The sequence below is a fragment of the Neopelma chrysocephalum genome, unplaced genomic scaffold, assembly GCF_003984885.1.
Source record: "Neopelma chrysocephalum unplaced genomic scaffold, ASM398488v2 Primary Assembly neopelma1_71, whole genome shotgun sequence".
Lineage (NCBI taxonomy): Eukaryota > Metazoa > Chordata > Aves > Passeriformes > Pipridae > Neopelma > Neopelma chrysocephalum.
Window position 1 is genome coordinate 2,036,515 of NW_020897731.1, and position 21,082 is coordinate 2,057,596.

The 21,082-nt window shown below is 39.0% G+C and overlaps 1 protein-coding gene across 15 annotated transcripts in view; it reads left to right on the forward strand.

Annotated features, from left to right (window-relative positions):
• ABLIM2 (actin binding LIM protein family member 2) overlaps positions 1 to 21,082 on the forward strand; it is a 142,343-nt gene that overhangs the window by 118,453 nt on the left and 2,808 nt on the right. For 10 of the 15 annotated variants that reach the window (XM_027686346.1, XM_027686352.1, XM_027686356.1 and 7 more), the window contains 6 exons: positions 85 to 137; positions 756 to 864; positions 5,298 to 5,356; positions 7,342 to 7,396; positions 8,779 to 8,843; positions 9,020 to 9,100. In XM_027686346.1, coding sequence (XP_027542147.1) covers positions 85 to 137; positions 756 to 864; positions 5,298 to 5,356; positions 7,342 to 7,396; positions 8,779 to 8,843; positions 9,020 to 9,100 — 422 coding nt within the window. The remainder of the gene's footprint in view (positions 1 to 84; positions 138 to 755; positions 865 to 5,297; positions 5,357 to 7,341; positions 7,397 to 8,778; positions 8,844 to 9,019; positions 9,101 to 21,082) is intronic. The other 5 variants (XM_027686348.1, XM_027686357.1, XM_027686359.1 and 2 more) reach the window with 2 other exon arrangements.

Sequence of the window (21,082 nt, forward strand, 5' to 3'; positions counted from 1 at the left end):
TTCGGAACATAACTGCAGTCAGAACAGAAGACCAAAAAAATGCTATAGTCTATTCTAATTTTTAAAATTAACTTAATCTTCCAGCAGCAAGAAGATCAGAAGGCGAGGATGGAAGCTTGGATCAGGACAGTAAGAAGGTAATGATCAGACAGAACAAGAGGGAGTAGTTTATTGATCTTCCTTGAAGCAACTGTTTTTTAAAACATTTTCATACATAAAGGTGTTCTTTCATGTAACTGAAATAATCATTACTACTTTTAGGGCCTTTCCAAGAAGACATAGAAAAGCTTAATCTCTCATCCAAAGGGTTTAGAATGTGCATTCTACAGTAAAGAGAAGTAGGGATATTGAGATTAAGAGCATTAAGCTCATGAATTTTCACTCGGTCTCAATATATAGATTGGTGATTCAGCTAATCCTGTGGACTTTTACTTAGGGTGCATATTAACACAGAAGAAAAATGTTAATAGCAAATTCATTATAAGAAAATGACATAGTGCATCTTCTACAGTGGGGCACAGTGGGCAGCTTCATGAACAGAGAAACTATCTTCAGCCCAGCTGAAAGTTTGAAGCTTTTGGTAGCTGTAGTGTCTAAGTGATTATACAGTCTTTTATAATTTGATAAAAGATGGTACAAGTTGCAATGAGCATAAACATATGAGCAGTTCACAAGACTTCCGAGACAGGTGGAGTCGGAGAACTGCATTCAGGTGTTAATCCTGTATCTTGTAACTGGCTCTTTACTCTCTCCAGCTGAAGACCAGTTGGCTTATTCTGAAAGGGGATATGGACACCAGAACTAATTCCCCGGATTCAGAAACACGGTCCCTGTCTCTTACTGCCGGAACCGACAGAGATTCCCGTGAGTGCTGCATCCCTGGCCTGCTGGCAAAGCTGAGTAGGGCTTCCTTCCTGTGGCAAAGGAAGGTGGCCCTGCTGCAGGGCCACATAGCTCTAGCTGGCTTTGTGCTTCATCTCTCTGTCATAATTACACCTATTTGTCTGTTTGTTCTGCCATGGCTTGTAAGTGCTCAGAGCCTTCAGACTTCGATAGCGAAACTATTTATAGTTTCATGTAAGTGAAAGAAGCAGCATTGCCTGTATAAATGAACTGTGTAGTCTTTGGAGAGCAGAGGTTCCTTACCACAAAAACCTGCCCCTCCTAAAAGTACCTATTTATTATATGCTATTTATTTTCAAGAGAAAGGATGGCAGTATCAGGCAGATTTTTCACTGGTGCTAAATACTTCTTGACACAAACTATATATTTTGAATACTGGTAAAGCCACTTCTTCTGTATTATGATAAGCATAAAGAATACTTTTCTCTAAGTATTAACTTAGCATATGCTCACATTTACAACCTTATAAGGTCATAGAAATCTTCCAGGTGGAAAATGGAGTAATTTTGTAGCTAGATTCAGGTCTGGAGACCACATGCCCATGATAGCTGTCAGTACCATAAGCATGTTCTACACATTTCTTCCTCCACATTTCAGCAAGTCAGGAGCATCAGAATTGGGTCTGATTTTTACTTCTAGATTACACGAATGACAAAAAATAGGTTAAATGAATTTTAACAGATAACTGGGCCATTCCCCTCTGTGCCTCCTCCACTTTACACCATGCAGCAGTAGCAGGTCATCTGGGGTAAACAAGTTGGGGAAGCAGTTTTCCAAAAGAATGCATCCAATGCAAGGCATGTCTGGCAGCGAGGCTAGGATGTCAGTCTTGTGGGCATTTTGGTAATGTGATAGTTGGCTCCATCAACTTATATTAAGGAAATTATGGCTTAGCTATGCAAGAAAGAGGGAAAACAGATGCTACAAAGTCTATCATAAGGCTGTAACAAGATAAAGAAGAAAAGTTATTTCAGATCATCAGTCTCACTGGTCTAACTTGAAGGGATTTGATAACTTAATCCTCACCAGAGATCTCATACATGTGCACAAGGTGTATTACAGGATTCCCTGTGCAGGGGAAACCAAGTCTGACCACCTCACACACCTAACATCTCTAAGTCATTGCCCATGAATGAACACCTAAACCTTTCATTGTAATACACATGCTGGGTATGTTTGGAAGCTTTCTGGAGTTGATCTGAAGCTTTTCTACACATGTATTGAGAGAATAGTCCTTGAGCACAAAAGGGGGAGGTGTGTAGCACACCAAGAACTGTGTTATACAGGTACAACATGTCGTGTTGATTTTTTTCCTGGAAATATTGCTATACCTGTCAGTCTTCTATACCTGCATTTCTTTTATGATTTTTAATTCTCTTGGGAACGTGGAGCTATTAAAACTAGAAATGCAAAAGATAGTTCATACCTCTGTGTCAGGGTCAATATCACCTTTGTGCCAATGCAATATAGGTTCTGTAGTTCATTTTCCATTACATTTTATCATCATTTCTCTGTCCCTCATGAAAGTTGGCCCCATTACCCAATTAGCAGCTATGCAGAAATGACATTGAGGAAGTTTTCTTCTCCTGACATTTGCAGTTTTTTCCCCCTTTCTTTATGATTTTATTCACTCACCTGACTATTTTAATACCCACATACATCCTAAGTAGTTCCTTCTCTATTCAGTCTTTCCCTATTTAGTTCTGAATATTTATAGCCTGTCACATGCCCCATCGGCCACAGAAGAGTAGCTTCTCTATCTCTTGCCCTTATGGTTGAGAACTCTGACTTCCAGCCTCATCTTTGTGGCATAGTCAGTGACTATCAGAGAAAATAAACCTTTTGGGTATAGGTTTGGTGCCAAGTGGTTACATGCAGGGTAGGGGGAATTAGCAGGCATCAGACTGTGAACTGATGGTAATGTGTCCAAATATACTGAGAAAAAAGCCCTGCATTTGTCTGTCTAGCCTCTGAGCAAACCAGGGAAGGGTTATTCTGCTCTAGAAGATATTTTGCCACATTACATGATTTGTATGCCCAGAAAAACACACCTAACAAGAATGCACATCAATGAGAGGCTTGTGCAATTGGCGAGCAAGAGTGGAGCTTGCATCTCCTTACTTCCACCTGTGTGAATGGGTATTGTTACTGTATATGTAAATGTTTGATGGTTAATCAATTACCATAATTCATGATTTTAAGTGTCATATATTTAGGAAAGAAGACATATAGCAAGGTGTGTAACCCTTGTGTTCATGTGTCCCTGATGTGCTGAGAGATAACCTCAGAATACCCAGACTGGAGTGAATGTCATACAGGAAAAAGCAGGAACCATATTCCTGCAGAGGGTAGTTGATGTTCAGAACTTGCCTAATTAGAGAGAAAGATTGCTTTGTCTTGGCTAGTTACTCCAAAAAATGCGTTGTCCCAGTATATCTGCAGCGGGCTGTGATGGAAAAAAAAAAAAAAAGAAAAACCAAAAAAAAAGGCAAAATAAAAAGTGTCTAACTTGGTGACTAAGTCCGTGGGAAACAGAACCTAGTGAAATACAATCCCCTGTGGAGTCAGCGGGTCTCACTAGTGCATTTTGGGCCATTTCGGTTCAATTCTCCCGTTGGGTTTTCCCAGGCGGCCACACGGTGTCGCCTGTGCCCGCGGATGCGGCTCAGCCTGGGAGGCGGCTCCTCACCTGGGCTGCGTCTGGTTTCAAACTGGTCTTCACCTTAGTGCATTTTTCCTTGGTAACTGAGTAATGTTATTTGGAGATAGTACAAAACTCTGTCGCCTACATCTTTACATCTCTCTCTACGTCTTCGCTGTAGCCAAGAAATTGAACTCCACACTGATGTTCAACACTAGCAGTTTTTTCCAGGCGGGAGCACAGATGATGGTTTTGTTGCAGATACAGTCATTCTGTCTCACAAGTGTTATACTTTTTGCCTTCTGGTGTCACTGCCATTCAGATAACAGGCAATTATAAGTTTCTCATTTCATTATCTTTTTCCCTCTCTTAAATATAAAAAACTCCAATGGTAAGAGATATTGGACTTGCAATTTAATGTGAACTTATCGTTCCCTGTTTAAGTACATTAGGTGCTTTGAAATTTGGTTTTATCATGACTGTGATTCACTGGCATACCCTTATTCCATTAGCTTTCCATCCTTGTTCAGTACTCCATCTTTTATTCTGTGGATGAAATACTCCTTCAGTTCTGTAGCCCTACCTAGGTTACCTTTCCCCTCTGCTGAGTACTGACATAGCACAACTCCCAGTGATCCCATTTCTTCTTTCCTTGTTTCCTTTTTATTTGGATAGCTGGAGAAACTTTTACTATTTGTTTTAATATCATTTTCAGTGTTTAACTCAGCTTGACTTCTGGCAGTTTTCACTTTATCTCAGCACATTATGAGCTCCTTGCTGATCCACCTTTTGTTTTTTCTTTCTGTATGCTTATTCCTAATAATCTCCTTAGGGTATTTATTAATCCAGTGGTGTCCGGATTCCCTTCCTACATTCCTTTTTGCACACAGACTGCTAAAAATTGACAGAAAGAAGAGTTGTACATTCAGTTCTTTGAACTAACTGACTTCTGTAACACTTTGCATCAGTTTAACATAGTTTCCTGTACTGGAATCAAGAATGTTTATTACACACGTTTGTTCATCTACTGTTTAACTTTTAAACTTTCTTATTAGGGTCTTATCATTAGAAGTAAAGGCTCTTCAGATGTCTCAGAGTGACCACACACAGTTTCATCACTATATTACATCGTTTATCCGCAGTAACACCATTTCCCCATTTTCTCCATCTTAAAACTTTCTTTCACTTGAGTGTTTATACTGTTGCTGATTTACTTTACCCATTACTATATCTTCATTTTTGCTTTTTTCCAAGAAGTTTTACAGAAAGCAAAAGAAATTTTATGTTTGTTAAGGTTTTTTTTAAGTGGTAGGGTATCAACCCTTCTTTTTTAAGAAACAGAACCAAAAACCAGACTACATACAGCATGATCAGAAGTGATGTAAATTGAAATGATGATACCTTTAATCCCAGTTTCAAGTCATGATTTAACACTAAGTTGGAGGACAGAGATTTCACAAGCTCTCAAATCACAAGCTTTGCATCACACAGCTGCATAAAGCTTCCATAACATGAGCCCCACAATTCTCTTCGTGTCATGCCCTGGCATGTTATTTCTAGACATTGTTACACATGTTCATGTACATGAAATATGGAGAAAAGATGAGCATAGCTCAGTTATATTTCATCTCATTGATAGAATGTACTTACTGATCTTGTCATTGCTGTTTCTGGATGTTTTTTTGGATTCTGTGTTATAATAGGCTGTAAAGGATTTGCAAAAAAATATAGCTATATCTTATGTCTTTTACAGGATTTCCATATTCTAAATCTGCTTCTCTACCTGGCTATGGAAAGAATGGCTTACATCAGGTAGGTACACATTTAAATACCTTCTCCAGGAAATAATGTCTCATAAAGAGACAACTTGGTAACTAGTTGAAAATCTGCACAGTAATAACACTTCAAAGGTATTTTGGCTGCCAGCCCTGTCTGACAGATTCATACCCTGTGTGGGTTAGAGTTTGTCTCTCTGTAAGAATTAGACTGACTGAGGCGTCTCCTTTTAATTGTGTGCCTCATGAGCATTAAGAATCTTGAGTCTCCTCCCAGAACAAAAGAAGGTCTAAAATGTACAGGCTGCACATATTAATAGATCACAGTATAGCTTGAATTAATGATAGAGACACTCAGGCCTATAATTGGGCAAGTAACAATCTTAGAGCAAAGCTGCTCCAGAAATGCATCCACTGCATTTCTTGAACCATGTTCTGCTTTTTTCCAGTATGCACGCACATGTGTGTGTGTATGTATATGTATATACACACACAGTCATTGTACTTTTAAGGCAGGGAGGAAACTACAGGCAGAATGACAAGCAGCAATCTAGAAAGAAAAATGCCTAACCAAATTATGATCAGATCAAACTAGGCATTTTTTTTCTAACCCTTTTTTTGCAACTTTTATTAGTCTTTAGAAAAAAGACATCCTTGACACTGTGGCCTCTCTTTCTCTCTGGAGCCTAGCATTATGGGTTGTCAGTTCATGGCTTATATTTTTAGGTGAAAATTCATTATGGTTTATAGTGATAAGCTGTCAATACATAGATGCATGTGCACTTACATTTTGAAGATTGATTTGTGTCCAAATTACATGGACAGGACCTCGTTCAAATTCCCTTCTTTCTCCAAAGGAAGATGTGAAACCTGCAAAAGCACATGAGCAGGATTAAACTTCCCCAGTAATAAGAGTCAAACTGAGAGTCACTGGTAGGAGCTACAAGAGAGCAACTATCAAGGAGTACCTAAATGGATTTTTCAGGAGTTACTGAAAGTTCCATCCTTTTGAGTTAATATTACAGGACTAATTATGCATGTGTTGCTTTTATACCAATTGCTTGAGTTTGTCTCTGAAGCAATGAGTGGCACTGACATTTGATTGAATAGGATTTAGGAATTTGAAGGGTCTGTATAAACCCATTCCCATCTATGAGTCAAGAGTTTTTTCCCGACTTTTCAGAATAAGTGTTGCTTGTAACCTGAAGTGATCAAGGCACTGAAGTGCCCGGCCACTTATGCCCAGGCACTGTGCTGGTGAGGCAGCAAAACGATCCCAAGGCTTCCCACAGATGAGGCCAAAGCAAATTCAGGAAGCCATGCAATGTGATGGGAAAGCAGCAGATGGCAGCATCAGTCCCACCTGAAGGATCCCAAACCTGTAGAAAAGTTGAAAAAGTTGCTCATGGTCAAATCCTTGAGGCCAAAATTCCTCTTAGAATAGATGTCCCCTATTTGGATTGTAGGTTCATACCAGCTTTTGTGGTTTGTTATGTTTAATCAGCCATCCCAGTGCTGCATAACAGAACAAACCAAAAGCAAACAATAAGGAGGCTTGCAGGTTATTGTGAGCATAGCTGTGCACACTGTTGATACCCTAACAGGCAAAAATGAGACTTGGGGAAAAAAAAATCATATAATAATGCTTTCCTGATTTCTGTTTTTCATAACAGCATTTGCCAGCAAAGGAAAAAGATAGCACATACACACAGTTCTCCCTGGCCTTAGTGGCATCAGCAGTGTGAAGCAGAAAGCAGGAGAAAAGTTTCAGTGCAGCATAAATGAATTGTGATGATGTCAGTAAGATGTCTGCATCACAGGGAAGGGCATGTGACAGTTTCAGTCTTACCTTGCCTGCTTGAACAATTAGTTTGAGTGAGACTTATTTCTCTTTGTCTCACTCAAGGATCTGTATTTCGGTTGCGTAGTACCAGCTGGTTTTCTTTTTTTTTCTCTCAACAACGTGCAGAGTGGTTTTGTGGTGTATTTTGCTGCTACATTGCTTCTTTCTTTCTCTGTTAGCCTGAAAACATGGGCCAATATGAAACGGACCAGGAGGCAAGCTGGGGGATGAAAGGTACATTGCAATATCATTTCCACTCTGCTTTGTGTTTTCTTCCTTTGAGAATGTTTGCTAACATATTACTATAAAGGTTCCTATTCTGAGGTCATCATGTAGTTCTCATAATAAGGCCTAGACAGAGACACAGCTCAGTATCATATTTATCACAGAGAATCTTTTGTTTACCAAGCCTACCATAAAGGCCTGACAGAAGTCCTGCAAGTCAGAAGGTGATGCAACCAGGCTGAGTCAATAGTAGGATCCTCGATATGTGTCAACAGACTCTCTGGTGTTGGTCTCATGTCAAAGACAGAAGAAAATTTAGGATAATCACTCCTTCAAGACTAATGTGAAAAAAAAGTCCATTGTGCTTCTTGTTTGTGCTACAGTGTGGTTAAAATGTACAGAATTAAAAAATAAGAATTTATTTGCATTATATTTTTTTATTGCAGTTTAAGTGGACTATGAACTCAATATGGAACTTGAGTTGGAATTTTCAAAAGAGCTGAGAAATTTTAGGAACATGCATCAATTCCTGGGGAAGAGTAGGATTTTATTTCCAAGACACCTGAACTTATTTTAAAAATCTTATTCTGATGCTTCACTTTATGCCTCTGTGTTGATACAAATCTTTGTCTCTATGTTTGAATAATTCAAAGTACAGGTTTTGAAAAGTAGACTTATCTCTTTTATTTCAGACCATAAAAAGGTCTGTGAAAACATATTGGCTATCCTGGTTGCATTTAATAATCAGAGAATAGATGACTTTTTGGTAGTCTATATATATATATTTTGGTAGACTATGTATATTATAGTCACACAGACCTACTAGAATTCTCTTGTGCTAGTGTAGATCCAGGACTCATTGTCCACACACCTTCAGATAACTTTTTCTTCACTACCGTTATTCCCACTGCAGTCAGCCCAAGTGCAGGATGTTGGCATCTTGGAATATTGTATTATCTTAATGGTTTTCATATATGTTCCCAAACTGACATGCCTGTAATAATCCATATATTTTAACTATTTTCAGTAAAGAACAATAAGGGCAGGATTTTTGGATGACAGACTGACTTAACTCTGCACAAAAGCCTCCTGTAAAAAGAAATTCCCAATTTTGCCAGACATACTCACCGTGTAAAGCAATGGCATCGGGAGATGGATTTTCTGTAATAAACCTTTGATTTCAAGGACTATTGCTTTGGTAATAGACAGTGTTATAGGCATTCAGTGCATGGGGGTTAAATTCTTACTATGCATGCAGTTATCCAAAAACTATTGAGAGGAGAGAAATGTAGTAGCATAACATATTTCTGACATACCTAAATGTTTATTGTGGTGACACTAAAAGAACCTTACAAATTCTAAACTGTGAACCTGTTCTCATTCTCTTGCAGAATACAAGGTAAGAAGGGCTTTTCCAACACTGGAAGAACAAACAGAATCAGCACTTCCTAGCAAGGTTACATGGGTTCCTTTCTTTTATTTTTTTTTGTTGTTAATTTTTGTCCCAGTGAAATATTTGTCAAATCAGGATGCAAGTATGTACCATTTAAATTAGTAAGTTCCCCACACGGCCATTTCCACATATCAGAATCAGATTCAGGTGGAGTTCATATGCTCTTGTCTTTTTAACAGATTTATCCTTATGAAACACTTATTGTAACAAACCGAGTTCGTGTGAAATTGCCTAAGGATGTGGACAGGACCAGGCTGGAGGTAGGAATGATATTTGCTCGACAGCTTTGCAAGCATTTGTCCTGTTTGTTTACTATGCTAGATATTCCTGTGCCTAAGTAATAGCAAATGAAGAAGAGAAGAGAGGAATAACATTATGTATTGTATTATATTTTATTTCAAAAAAATCGGTATGCAGGCAATTAACTAAAAAAAAATAGCCAAAAACCTAGCAAATGTTTGTTTTAGAAAGATGCTGATGAAACTTATTAGTTTTGGATGATTATATAGGATATTGAAAGTTCAAGTGGGGAGTGTGGAAACTTGGAGTTTGTTTTATTTTTAATTCCTATAAAAAACATCCTCCCAGAATAACCTAAATATTACAAATAGTCTCAATTTATCCTACAAATACATGGGCCTATGTTTCCAGTCCGTTGTCTTATTCAGCCTTTACTTTGACTGTGTGATCCATGATCACTATGCTACCGTTTTGCTGTAGCATCCACCTCTCTCAAAGAGTAGTAGTATAAGATGGATAAACGCAAATATAATTTATTATAACAGAATGCTTAATTTCCAAAGGTCAAATCCTGAAGTTGATGTTCAGGCAAAATTCCTGAGGTTGACTTTTTTTTGACTGAGCAATGACAGGACTGAATAAAGACTCACCTAAACTAACGTATCTTTCTGTGAATTACTAATAAGAATAAGAGATGTTTTAATAAAAATTAAGTGATAACAATATTAGACTTTTGGGAATATTTATATTTAAATAAATTTACTGTATTTTTAACTTGATAATGTGACAAGAAAAGAAAAAGAAAAATTAATTTTAAAACAAGAAAATAAGAAAAACTTTGAAGGAGCAGAAAGTCCCTCATTAAAGATAAATTTTTAAAAACAAATTAATTTGTCAAATTTGCATACATGTAGTAGGTTTTCACATTGGTGTTATTTTCTTAAATACTTCAATGTGCTAGTTGCTTGATTACCCAGCAAGTAGTGTTGCTTAGATTGTAAGGAAAAAAGAGCCTCAAACGTGTGCTGTTTTAAGCCTGGGATGTAGCAAGGCATAATAGCAATAATAAAAAGCACGATGAGTCTGGAAAAAGGAGAAGGAGTTGGAGGGGTGCTCATCTGGACATATCTTATAAAGTATTCTTTTATGTATATACATGCATGTGTGTATGTCTGTATTAAAGAATAGAGTCTTTGTTTAAATGCATCAGACTGGTCTGAATAGCAAATGTAGCTCTAAATTGCTTTTTTACGACAACATATAGTTTGCTTTGGATGGATCATGCCTGTCCTGGCTGCTGTTATCTGTAACTCATACACCGTCCTCAGCTGGGATTGCTGTTTGTTTAACATTGGAGTTGCTCAGTCTGCCTCACACCAGGTGTAGAACAGGGCCTGTTGGCTCAAGGAGCCCGACCACTTCAAAGATCTCACAGAGATTTGCAAAGAAGAACAATAAACAAGATCTGCTTCAAACCTGCACCAGAAAAGCAATGAGGGGACCAAGCCAATCCTGCTGATTGCTGCACTGTGCTAAACATGTGTGTCTGCAGGAAGGACTCCTTTGTAGACCATCTTACATTAAATAGGGATTGGTAGTTTTTTAAACAATTAAATTAGCAGAGTTTTAATAGGATTGTAATTACTGAAAAAGCAGAGTCAGCTGCTCATCTATGCATTCAAACCATATGCAGAGTTAAGTGACAAGCACAAACCATTGCCTTCCCTACCGGCCTCTTCCCTGACCTTTTCTTCTGTGTTACAGAATTGCTAGAAATAAGTAGCTTTGGATAGAAAAACAGTTTATCATTATTTCCTCTTGTGGCAGAAGAAGAAGAAGAAAATTGTGACTTACTTATTGACTTGTGCGTTCAGCAGATTTCAGGCTTGCGCAAGACCCAGGACTCAGGGAGCCCAAGACTATGTGGGTTTATGGGTTTGGGCAGAAACAGACACATGGACACAGACACACACCATCTCTTAGTAGAGGACCCACATAACATATCTTAGTATCTTCAAGCTTTTGAGGACATCACTGGGAATACTGGAAGCAGGTACTAAGGTTAGATTTCACCATTTCTTGAGGTCCATTTCACATTTACTACAGGGTGTGATTCGATGCTTGGAATCTTTAGGAGACAAGTGCTCTTTCCAATCAGAATTGGTTGCCAGCTTATGTTCTACTTCCATCCTGCACAGCCAATGTCACGTGAGAAAAGGGCTGGATTTTTCCTACAGAAATGGACATAGCAGTGCTAAGTCCATGTATTGTCCAAACTGGAGAGTGATGTATCTAGGAAAATAGTCTAAGAAAAAAACACGTGTTCTAATACACTAATTTTATTCTGATCAGTTTTGTGGGCTGAAGCCACACCTTGCCCTCGCTGCTGCAAATCAGAACAAGCTCCTGGGTGTGAAGGCTGTTGTCAGGGTACAGGTGATGCCAGTGAAAGGAGACTCAGAACCATTGTGTTTCATATCAGCTATCAAACCTGAAAGCAGTCTTACCATGTCCTGTATGTTTAGAATATCTCACATGTGACATTTCTGACTTCCTGGTCTACAGAGCAATAAGGTGACTGAATTTGCACGAGCTAGATTTATTTAACAGCTGTCTCACAAGTTGACTTGAAGCAGGCTCCAGTTTGTGAAACAGTTTGTTGTGAACTTTGAATGATCCAGCATAGATGTCATGGAAAAGCCAGCGTTGTTTGTCTCTGATTCCCTCTTCCAAGGGAAGTCACATATATTGAGTGTTCCTATCATGAAAAGTGAGCTCAAGTAGATGGTATTAGCTCCTGGGGTCAAATTAAGGGAGGCTGCAATGAAGGCTTGGCTGATGTTCAAGGACCGCAGGAGGGTGGGGGTTTAATGGATGGCAGTGTTTTCCTAACTTTGCTCCCATTGTGAGTATTTTTTAGATTACGCTGTTGTGCAAGAAATTTATTTAAAGGATTATAAAAATATTTTCTTGTAAAAATGCATATTTTTCTAAGGCCAAGAGGTATCTAGAGATTAGGAAGGCTCAACTGGTAATAAATGCACTCAAATAATAGTAATTCTTTCTTCAAAAGTACATGTATCTAAGCACAGAAACACTCAGCATGTTTTTGTTTGCCTGTTTTAACTCAGCGGTGAGACAGAAGTACCTAGTTCCTTGTGTTTCTCCAGGAGATGTTTATGCCAACAATGAACTAATACATACAGCATTGAGAACTGGTCATAGTGAGTAGCCTGCTGATTTTTAAATACATTGCTGGCTCTTTGACTTTTGAATAAATAGCCTGGATCTTGCTTTAGTATAAGCTGATTAGAAATGCAAGGAATTTACGGTAGATAAGGATTTGGCCAAGTACGTTTTTTTAGGAGCTTCTCTCTACCACAGTGCTGTTTATTGTAATGTTAGATGAACGGAGCAGCATTCCCCTGAGCTATTCTAACAGGAAATGGTGAAGAACAAGTTCATTCAGATAATGTTGCAGAACAACAAAGCAGTAGCACAGGGGTGGATTATACAACCTGAGTGGAGAAGAGGAATTGCACCCTCATAGCATCTGCAGATGATATGAACTTGGGGGACCAGCAGTTAATGCTTAGGTGAGCAGAGCCTCTGTTCAGAGGGGCCTGGCCAGGCTGGAGGAATGGTTGACAGACTTCATGAAGTTCAGTGAAGATAAATCCAGATTCCTGCATTTGTGACTGAGTAGTGCCATTCATCAGAACAAGATGGGAGGAACAACAGGTACTTGCTGAAAAGTACCTGATGATCCTGATGGAAAATAAGCAGAACATGAGTCAGCAGCTCAGCTTTGTAGTAAAGGGGTTATAGAATAAAACATGCCCTTCTCAGATGTAGGCACTGGAGAGGCAACAGTCACAAGTTGCAGGAAGGGAAATTACAACTGAATGCAAGGGAAAGGTTCCTCACCGAAAGAGCAGTGCAGTGACCAGGTTGCCCAAGAGGCTGTGGAGTCTCTATCCCTGCAGGCATGCAAAACAGCTGGACAAGGCCTCGAGGAACATGGTCTAATTTTAAAGTTGGCCCTGCTTTGAAGACCTCCATAAGTCCCTAATTTGCTTAGATTGGTATATTCTGTGAAGACATAATATAATTACAGAACATGATTATTTGGTGAACTTGCTGCAACAGCATTTGAAAAGAAATACATAATTTGGTTTATCTTGGAACTTTTTATCTTTCTGTTTTTTTTTTAGCGCAGGGGCTTAAATGTAAGTGTCCTAGAGCAAATTCCCCATTTTGAACAACTTAAGTCCTGAGTTTTCAGAGGCTATCACCTTTGGATGGTACACATTAGCACATTCCTTACCTGGTGGTTTCCCAGTGGTGTTCCATGTGGCCTTTTTCACTTTTTCCCAAAGGAAGTTGGTCTTAGGACACTTTTGAAAATCTTAATAACTCTTTTAAATAATAAAAAGTATTCAAGTACTTTAGCCTTGGGCTCCTAAAAGCAGGTACTTGATACATTTATCTCAGATTAGATATTGTTTGCCTGGTCTTCATTCATAGTAATGCGGTTCAGTGCTTGCAAATTCAAATTGATGGTTCTTGCCCAACCGAATAGATTTATTTCTTTTTTTCCTCCTGAAGTTGCTTTTATCACAGAGTATAAGGTTTCTTTTGTGGTCACAGGCTGGTAGTTTTGAAAGCCAATATAGTTCGAATCTTCTGTTTGGAAACCATCTTATAGTGTTTTCATTTGATTTTCTTGTCTTAATGTATCTTAGTTGTTTTAGCCCTTTTTTTTTTTTATTGTCAGGAGTTAAAAGCATTATCCCTTCATGCCTATCAAATGCAGTAGAAAGTAAATTATTCCAGTTTTTGTTTGAGCCTGTTCATTCTTTGTTTAACAAGGATACACTGAAACAACTGCAAAGTAAAAAAAAATAATACTCTGGAATGTCAAGTAGCGAAGTTTCATTTGCCACCTTCTCTTGTAAACAGAAATAAGAGATTTAAACATGGGTGCGGTCTTGTTTGAACAGAGCACTCACATTAATTCAAGCATGCTTTTCCTCCTGGAACTGCTTGCCTGGATTTGCTTTAGGGATAACATTTTTTTCCACTAGTTTTTATTCAGCAATCACCCTGGGTTCTAGCCATTTGGGCTGCAGACATTTTGGGACTTGTTTCCAGTATTTGAGCCTGCATTTATAAGAGCCCAATCTCCTAGAATCCATTCATACAATTAATGTTGTGTGTCCCACCTCCTCTGCAGCTCGTATGGGGAAATCAGAGCAAAACTAGAATGCTGTGTGTTTTAACATAGAGAAGTGCAGTTTGTAGTTTGGGGCTGGATTTGAGGTTATGGGCTCCCTTTGCAATGAAGCTCATAACCTGGGGTGAAAAAGTGCAAGTCACTGACTTCAGTGGAACTACTTCATACTGTTTAACTTGAAAAATGTATGTATGGCATTTCTTATTCTAGTCATGTGCTTGTGTTGTGATCCGTGATGCATGTCTATATCAGTTTTCAAAGCCTTTATAAAAGGAGCCATTATAAAATGAAAATATGCATTAGAAATGATGTGATATGATGTGAAAACTAATTTCTATGTGAATGGACACACTGTAGGAGTGAACAGACATTAGATGTGGACCATTCATATTACAGATGCACTGAAGTCCAGACTAAGGGAAACTGGAAAATCTGCCTTAACAATAAGGTATTTTTTACCTAAATCAAATGAAATTTTTGAAACTCAAAACCTTCTTTATATTTTCATAATTCAGTATGGATTCCTATATTTGGGGTTATTTATGACTTATTTTCTTAATTATATTTTTCTTAATTGTATTTTTATCAGCAGTCTGCTGAAGGCAGTGACTTATTCAGTGTCAGTATGAAAATTTTCATTTGGTTGAATGACAGGATGATGCCATAGCTTATCCTCAGAGATGTTCTATGTGTGCACTGTTTACATAATATATTGATACACCTGAGAGAAATACTTGTATTTTTTTCAGTATTTTGTATCTTTATGGATGACTCAGCTGGGAAAAATACTGACTATACAATGCTACTACAGAACATTTTCTGTGTGCCTTGTGATATTTCACAAGAGGTTAGGCTGCAGTAGTAGTGCTGAGTGGAATGCAGCTTCTCTGTGAAACTTCATGGTACCCTGAAGTACTAAACAAGATACATCCACAGATCCAGGAGCCTTGTGTAGGTGTTTGGGGTGACATCGGCATGGGGAAGGGTTTCAGACTCCTTTTCTCATGGCTTTCCCTGGGAACTTTTGTGGGGACCCACACTGCTATGTGGAGGGGGATCTACATCTTCTGCCAAGGCTTGGCTGTGCAAGGGCTCCATCTATGTGGGGATGTGACTAATTGCCCTCACCTCACATGACCACAATTGTAGTGCCTGCTGCCTTTTCCTCTGGTCGACGGAGCTGCCCTGTTGTCTTTTGATGCCTTTTGAAGTTCATTAGGTGGCAACTCATGCTGTTTCTTAACTTCCCCTGCCCTATCACATAATTACTTAATAGTTTGAAATATTTATTGAGCATGAAGCTTAATTACACCGTAGATGAGCAGAACATTCAATACTCCCTTGAGAATCTGGCACATGGCTAATTACAGCTTTGTAATTAGCCATGCAGCACACTTAGAAGAAACCTCTAAGCCTGCCGAGCCCCAGCAGAGCAACAGAAAGAGGGGTGAAGAGTGCAGACCTTGTGAAAGCAAAATGAGGATTCAAAATTAAATAGAAAAAAGAGGAAATTTTCCAGCAAATTATGATTAGGCATCTGAAAGTATTATTTGGGCTAAGTTTGAGAGGCATGAGAGAAGGGAATGGAGGGGCAGTGAAGAAGAGAAAAACTAGCTTTTATTTCTGGACTTGTGAATCAGAAATTGGAAGTGTTACAAGGACTTTGGAAAAAAATGAATTGAAATAGACAACTACTTAAAATTGCACTCTATAAAACAGAGTGCACAGTAGTGCTTCAGACTGAGACTAGCTGAAAGATTCACTGTGGATTCAAAGGCATTGTAATGCTCAGCTGTCATTTCCTATGAACATAATAAAACAAAAAGCAAAGGTGAAAGAGACCTGAAGTTTTAAATTTCTCTAGGAATTAGGACTTTGATTTTTCTAGTCTTCAGCTCATCACCTCCTGCCACCCACTATGTTCTTTCATTGGTTCAATATTGACTCATGAGGAAGTATGATATCCTCTGAATTTCCTATGTCATCAGATTTTCACATGAGGACTCCCATCCAATTACTGACAAAGAATAGAGATGCTTGTGCAGCATGACCTGGTTCCACTTACTGCAGGACGGCTGTAGGTTAATTGAAATTTTCTCTTATTCGCACGAATGCCATTTCTAAGTGTGCTGATTTTGGCTGGGGTAATTTTCTTCACAGTGGCTAGTACAGAGCTATGTTTTGGATTTGTGCTGAACACAGGGTTGATGATATAGCAATATTTTTGTTATTGCTGAGCAGGGCTTACACAGAGCCAGCAAGGCCTCTTCTGTTTCTTGTACTGCCACACTGGTGAGGAGGCTGGGGGTGCATGGGAGGTTGGGAGGAGACACAGGTGACCCAAACTGACCAAAGGGATATTCCATATTGTATCATCTCAGTATATAGAGTAAGGGAAGAAGGAGAAAGGGGGGATGTTTGGAGTGATGGTGTTTGTCTTCCCAAGTCACTGTTACATGTGATGGGGCCCTGCTCTCCTGGGGATGGCTGAACACCTGCCCGCCCATAGGAAGCAGTGAATTAGTTCCTGGTTTTTCTTTGCTTGTGTGCACAGCTTTTGCTTTCTATATTAAACTGTATTTATCTCAACCCATCTTCTAGCTTTTACCCTTCTGATTCTCTCCCCAGTCCTGTTGGTGGGGAAGTGAGCAAGTGGCTGCGTGGGACTTGGTTGCTGGCTGGGGTTAAACCATGAAACTAAGTATTAGTTTCAAGCATCTCTGAATTACATTAAAAGCTCAATTATTTTGGGGGGAAAGAAATCTCATTTAATTAAATAAACATTGTAACTGTCTAGAATTATTACTGGCTTTTTAGCAGGCCACAGAAATCTAAAGACAAGCCTCATTAACTTACAGTGAAAAGCACCACTTCTTTCTGAGATAACAATGTGGAGCAAGTATTTGAATGTGCAATTAATCACTTTTGTTCTGAGCGAGTCAAAAATGAGCATCTGTTTATACCATTCATTTTCATGTTCGTGTTTCATAGAGCATGAGAATTTTCTACTCTAGTGGTTGCATTGCAGTGGAGAGGTTTAGCAGAGCCCTTCCTTAGTTCTGTATGTTGTAATAACAAACATCTGCATTTTAATTTTTCCATTGTGCATTTGTATGTTTTAGGAGAGCTAGCTACATAATTACAGCAAGGTGTGGTGACCCTTCTTACGCAGTGCTGTGCCCTATAGGTAACATCCAGGTGAGGAATAACAGCAACAGCATTTGGTTCCCAAACTGCAGGCCACCTTCAGGCTTCCCAAACTGAGATCCCAAGGTTGTGATCCCATATCTCTAATCCAAAATGCTGTCAGTGCAGGTGAGATATTGTGCTTCTGAAAACATGACTCCTCTTCCATGGATGCATCTAGTGGACCCTCAGTACTTTACTTGAGTCTTGCTGTCTTTTTCTGATTTCACATGCAAGCTGGCACAAAATGCTATCCAGAACAAACGATTGAGCACTATTTATTTATTATTTATTTACAAGCCCCAGATTAATACAATTTTTTCAAAACAACATGATGCCATAGTCCTTTATATTGTAGCAATTTCACACTTAAACTTATCCCAGATGCTGATATTCTGATGCTGTGAGCTCCAGTATAGCAGTCTTTTTAGTGAAGAACCATCTTGAAACTGTTTACCTTATCTTTTAGCAAGGTTTTCAGGTAGCATCACATTAACATCATTATGTCGCTTCCAAAATTACCTCACTTAAATACAGTCAGTTCGGAGTGTGGGCAGAATGGGACCATATCATGGTCCTCTCTACTCTCCTCGGTGTCTGCAATGTGCCCAGCTTTGCCATTGATGCAGAGCAGAGAAGGAGATTGAGTTAAACTGCCTGAATATGGCCAAACTGTCACAAAGGGAACTAGGAATCACTTACTAGCACACTGTAAAACACCCAGACTTCCTATGTAAACAAGGCCAATACTATTAAAAAGAGGGAAGGAATGTTACTTTTACTGATAAGTTTGGCCATTTCTTTAATGGCCCAATGATGCATTATTAACATAGCTGGATATTTTAAGCAGATCCATTCCTAAAAAAAAGGAGAAGAAATCATGTTCTTGGCCTTGTAAAGCACTGCTTTGCACACACTTATTCTCTCATACCTCAAGATTAATATCCTCCCTATTCCCTACTCATAATTTTCAATTTCCCTTGTTTTGTTTGACTAATGAGAAAAGGTAACGCTTCAGTTAAGACAAATTAATATTCAAATAACTGAGAAGAAGCATAAGTCAGTCCAAGATTTCTTAGAGGTGCATTTTTCTTGCCTATAGGTTTGGGGAGATCTCTAGGTTTTAAAGCCGTAAGGTTTACAAAAGTCCCAACAACAGCGCAGACAAAATTTAATATCACATATACAAAGAAAAGTATGAACATTAACTTCCCACACTGGCCTATTCCCATGGTGTTTAGACCCTTCAAATACTTGTAGACATTTACCATATTTTCCCTCAGTCATTGTTTGGCTGAGCTTATACATGCTTAGGCCTTTTAGTCTTTTCTCATAAATCAAACTGCAACCCATAATTACTTCCGTTACTTTTATCTGAAGCTTTTCCAGTTTGATGACATCTTTCTGGGATCAAGATTTATTCCAAAATTCGAGCAAAAACTGTAACCATTGCTGCTTCTAAGGTCAGTCCCAAAGCTAGAGCCTGTGATGCTTAAGAAAGGGATGGTGAAAGTTTCTGAGATGCATAGAGAAAACAGTGGGAATTATGCTACACTGGGCACAGACTGGTGTCCTCAGAGAGGGTTCAGACCAAAGAGGAGGTGTTCCCTTCTATTAGATTTATTTTTGCATGTGGATAATGCATTGATGGAGTGAGAAACCTTGCTAATATTGCAGTCTGGTTTTTAGTCCTTGAGATGAGAGCATATATGGAAGAAAATTAAAAGCAGAGAAACTGTGCTTTTCCATCTCAGTCACTGCATCCTTGGGCTGGAAACTCTCAACTGCTTTTGTAACAGGCAGAACCAACTGAAAACTTGTGTAAGGAGGAAAAAAAATGGTGCTGTTGTAAAACAAAACTTTGGTACAATTAGAAAACGAGTGCATGCAAAGAATGAAGGTGATGTCATCTGGACACAAGCACAAGAGTACAGTGCACAACTAATTCATACTGGCTTGGATAGCTGTGTGTGTGGACTGAATAATCACTAAGCCTGAGGGCAAAGCAAAATGATAGATGGCAAAGTACAGCATGGGAGAGGAAAGGCGGAAATGCACAGCTTTTACTGAGATGTGTGGCAAGCTTCATCGTAAGGTGAAGGTGTAGTGAGTATTTGGCACCCTAGAGAGACAGGGTGACGTAGGGCTCGCTGAGTTTCCCTCCACTGGCCTTCAGTACTGAAACAGATCTGATGAGACCTCAGCAGCTTTTAGGAATACAAGGTGTAAATTACCTCAGGAAAATGGTGAAAACATACTCCTTTTAAAGTTTTACATTTTCTGTGGTTTTGGATGATTGGCAAAGTGGATTTACCTGCAGGGTATAGGCTTTCTCATTTTCTCTTTGAGAATGAACTACAGTTTGTCACTGCTTTCTCCTGAGTGAAGGATCATCTCAAGTCTTATTCACAATCTAGAAATAAAAATAAAATACAGTATTATACACTTTGCTCATCCAGACTTCTTTTTCAATTCCACAACCTATAGACATGTTCCTTGCTGTGAGAAATTGCTGAATTTAAGCTTACTCTCATTTGTCCACTGAATTACCAGGAAAATGTTTTTAAAAAATCAGTGCAGAGAGGAGTTATTTTCTTTCCAAAGCAAGTAGAATTAAATTCTGTCAGTGAGAGATTGTTTCTAAAATACATTGTCAGATGTTGCTCATTTCCATGCAAAAAGGGGTCTTCTTTGCCAAATATGCATGGCGTGTTTGTTCCATGCTACGAGCAGCACTTATAGGGTTGCTGTCATTGGTCAAATGAAAAATGAAGGCTCAGTTCCAAACTCTTAGTCACTGTTGTTCTGAATATGTGGAATCTCAAGGGGAAAAAAATGAAGGCTGTCCTTTTTTAAGAAACCACAAGGCCCAATGATGACCATTCAAGGTAATTATATGTAGTGATTTCTTACAAACAGTTCCATTAGTTTTCCTTGAGTAATTTACATGACAAAGTCGCTGTTAATAAGTGGAAAGTAAAATTTTACTCTCAAATTTGTCAAAAAATAGCTTTGTAAGATAGGGCAAATGGGGCTGTGTTCATCCTGGTCAGGTAAACCATTGTGGGATTGCCGAAGCATGTTAGCTTGCTCCCTGCCATTGGCTAATATAGGGTAGCACTTTTCCGGGTGATGCTGGGATCTGATTGAAATGCTGGACAACCTTGGCCTATTTGAATTACTGGTACATAGTTTAAAGGACCCAGTAGCTTCCCTTCCCCTGGGGAGTGCTGTGCTCCCTCCTACCTTCAACACATTGGCCTCAATGTTTGCTGATAGCATTCCTTATTCATACTCGTGAGGACTGTGTCTCCTTTAACATTACTCCAGGCTTGCTTGCTGGCATGTGTCTGGAGAGTGAGTAATGTGGACTAGATGGTGTTTTTGAGCCTTCTCCAAGTGATGAGGACATTGAACCTAGGTTTTTCACCACCTGGGAAGTCCTTCAACCAGGAGGCAGTGAGCTGAAAGGAAAGGGCTGATGTCCTTCCCTTGAAATGACGCAGTTGTCTAATGTGTGAAGAGTTTGATTCTGCTGTGTGAGGCAAGTCCAAGCATTTCTTGTGCTTAGCAGCTTTGT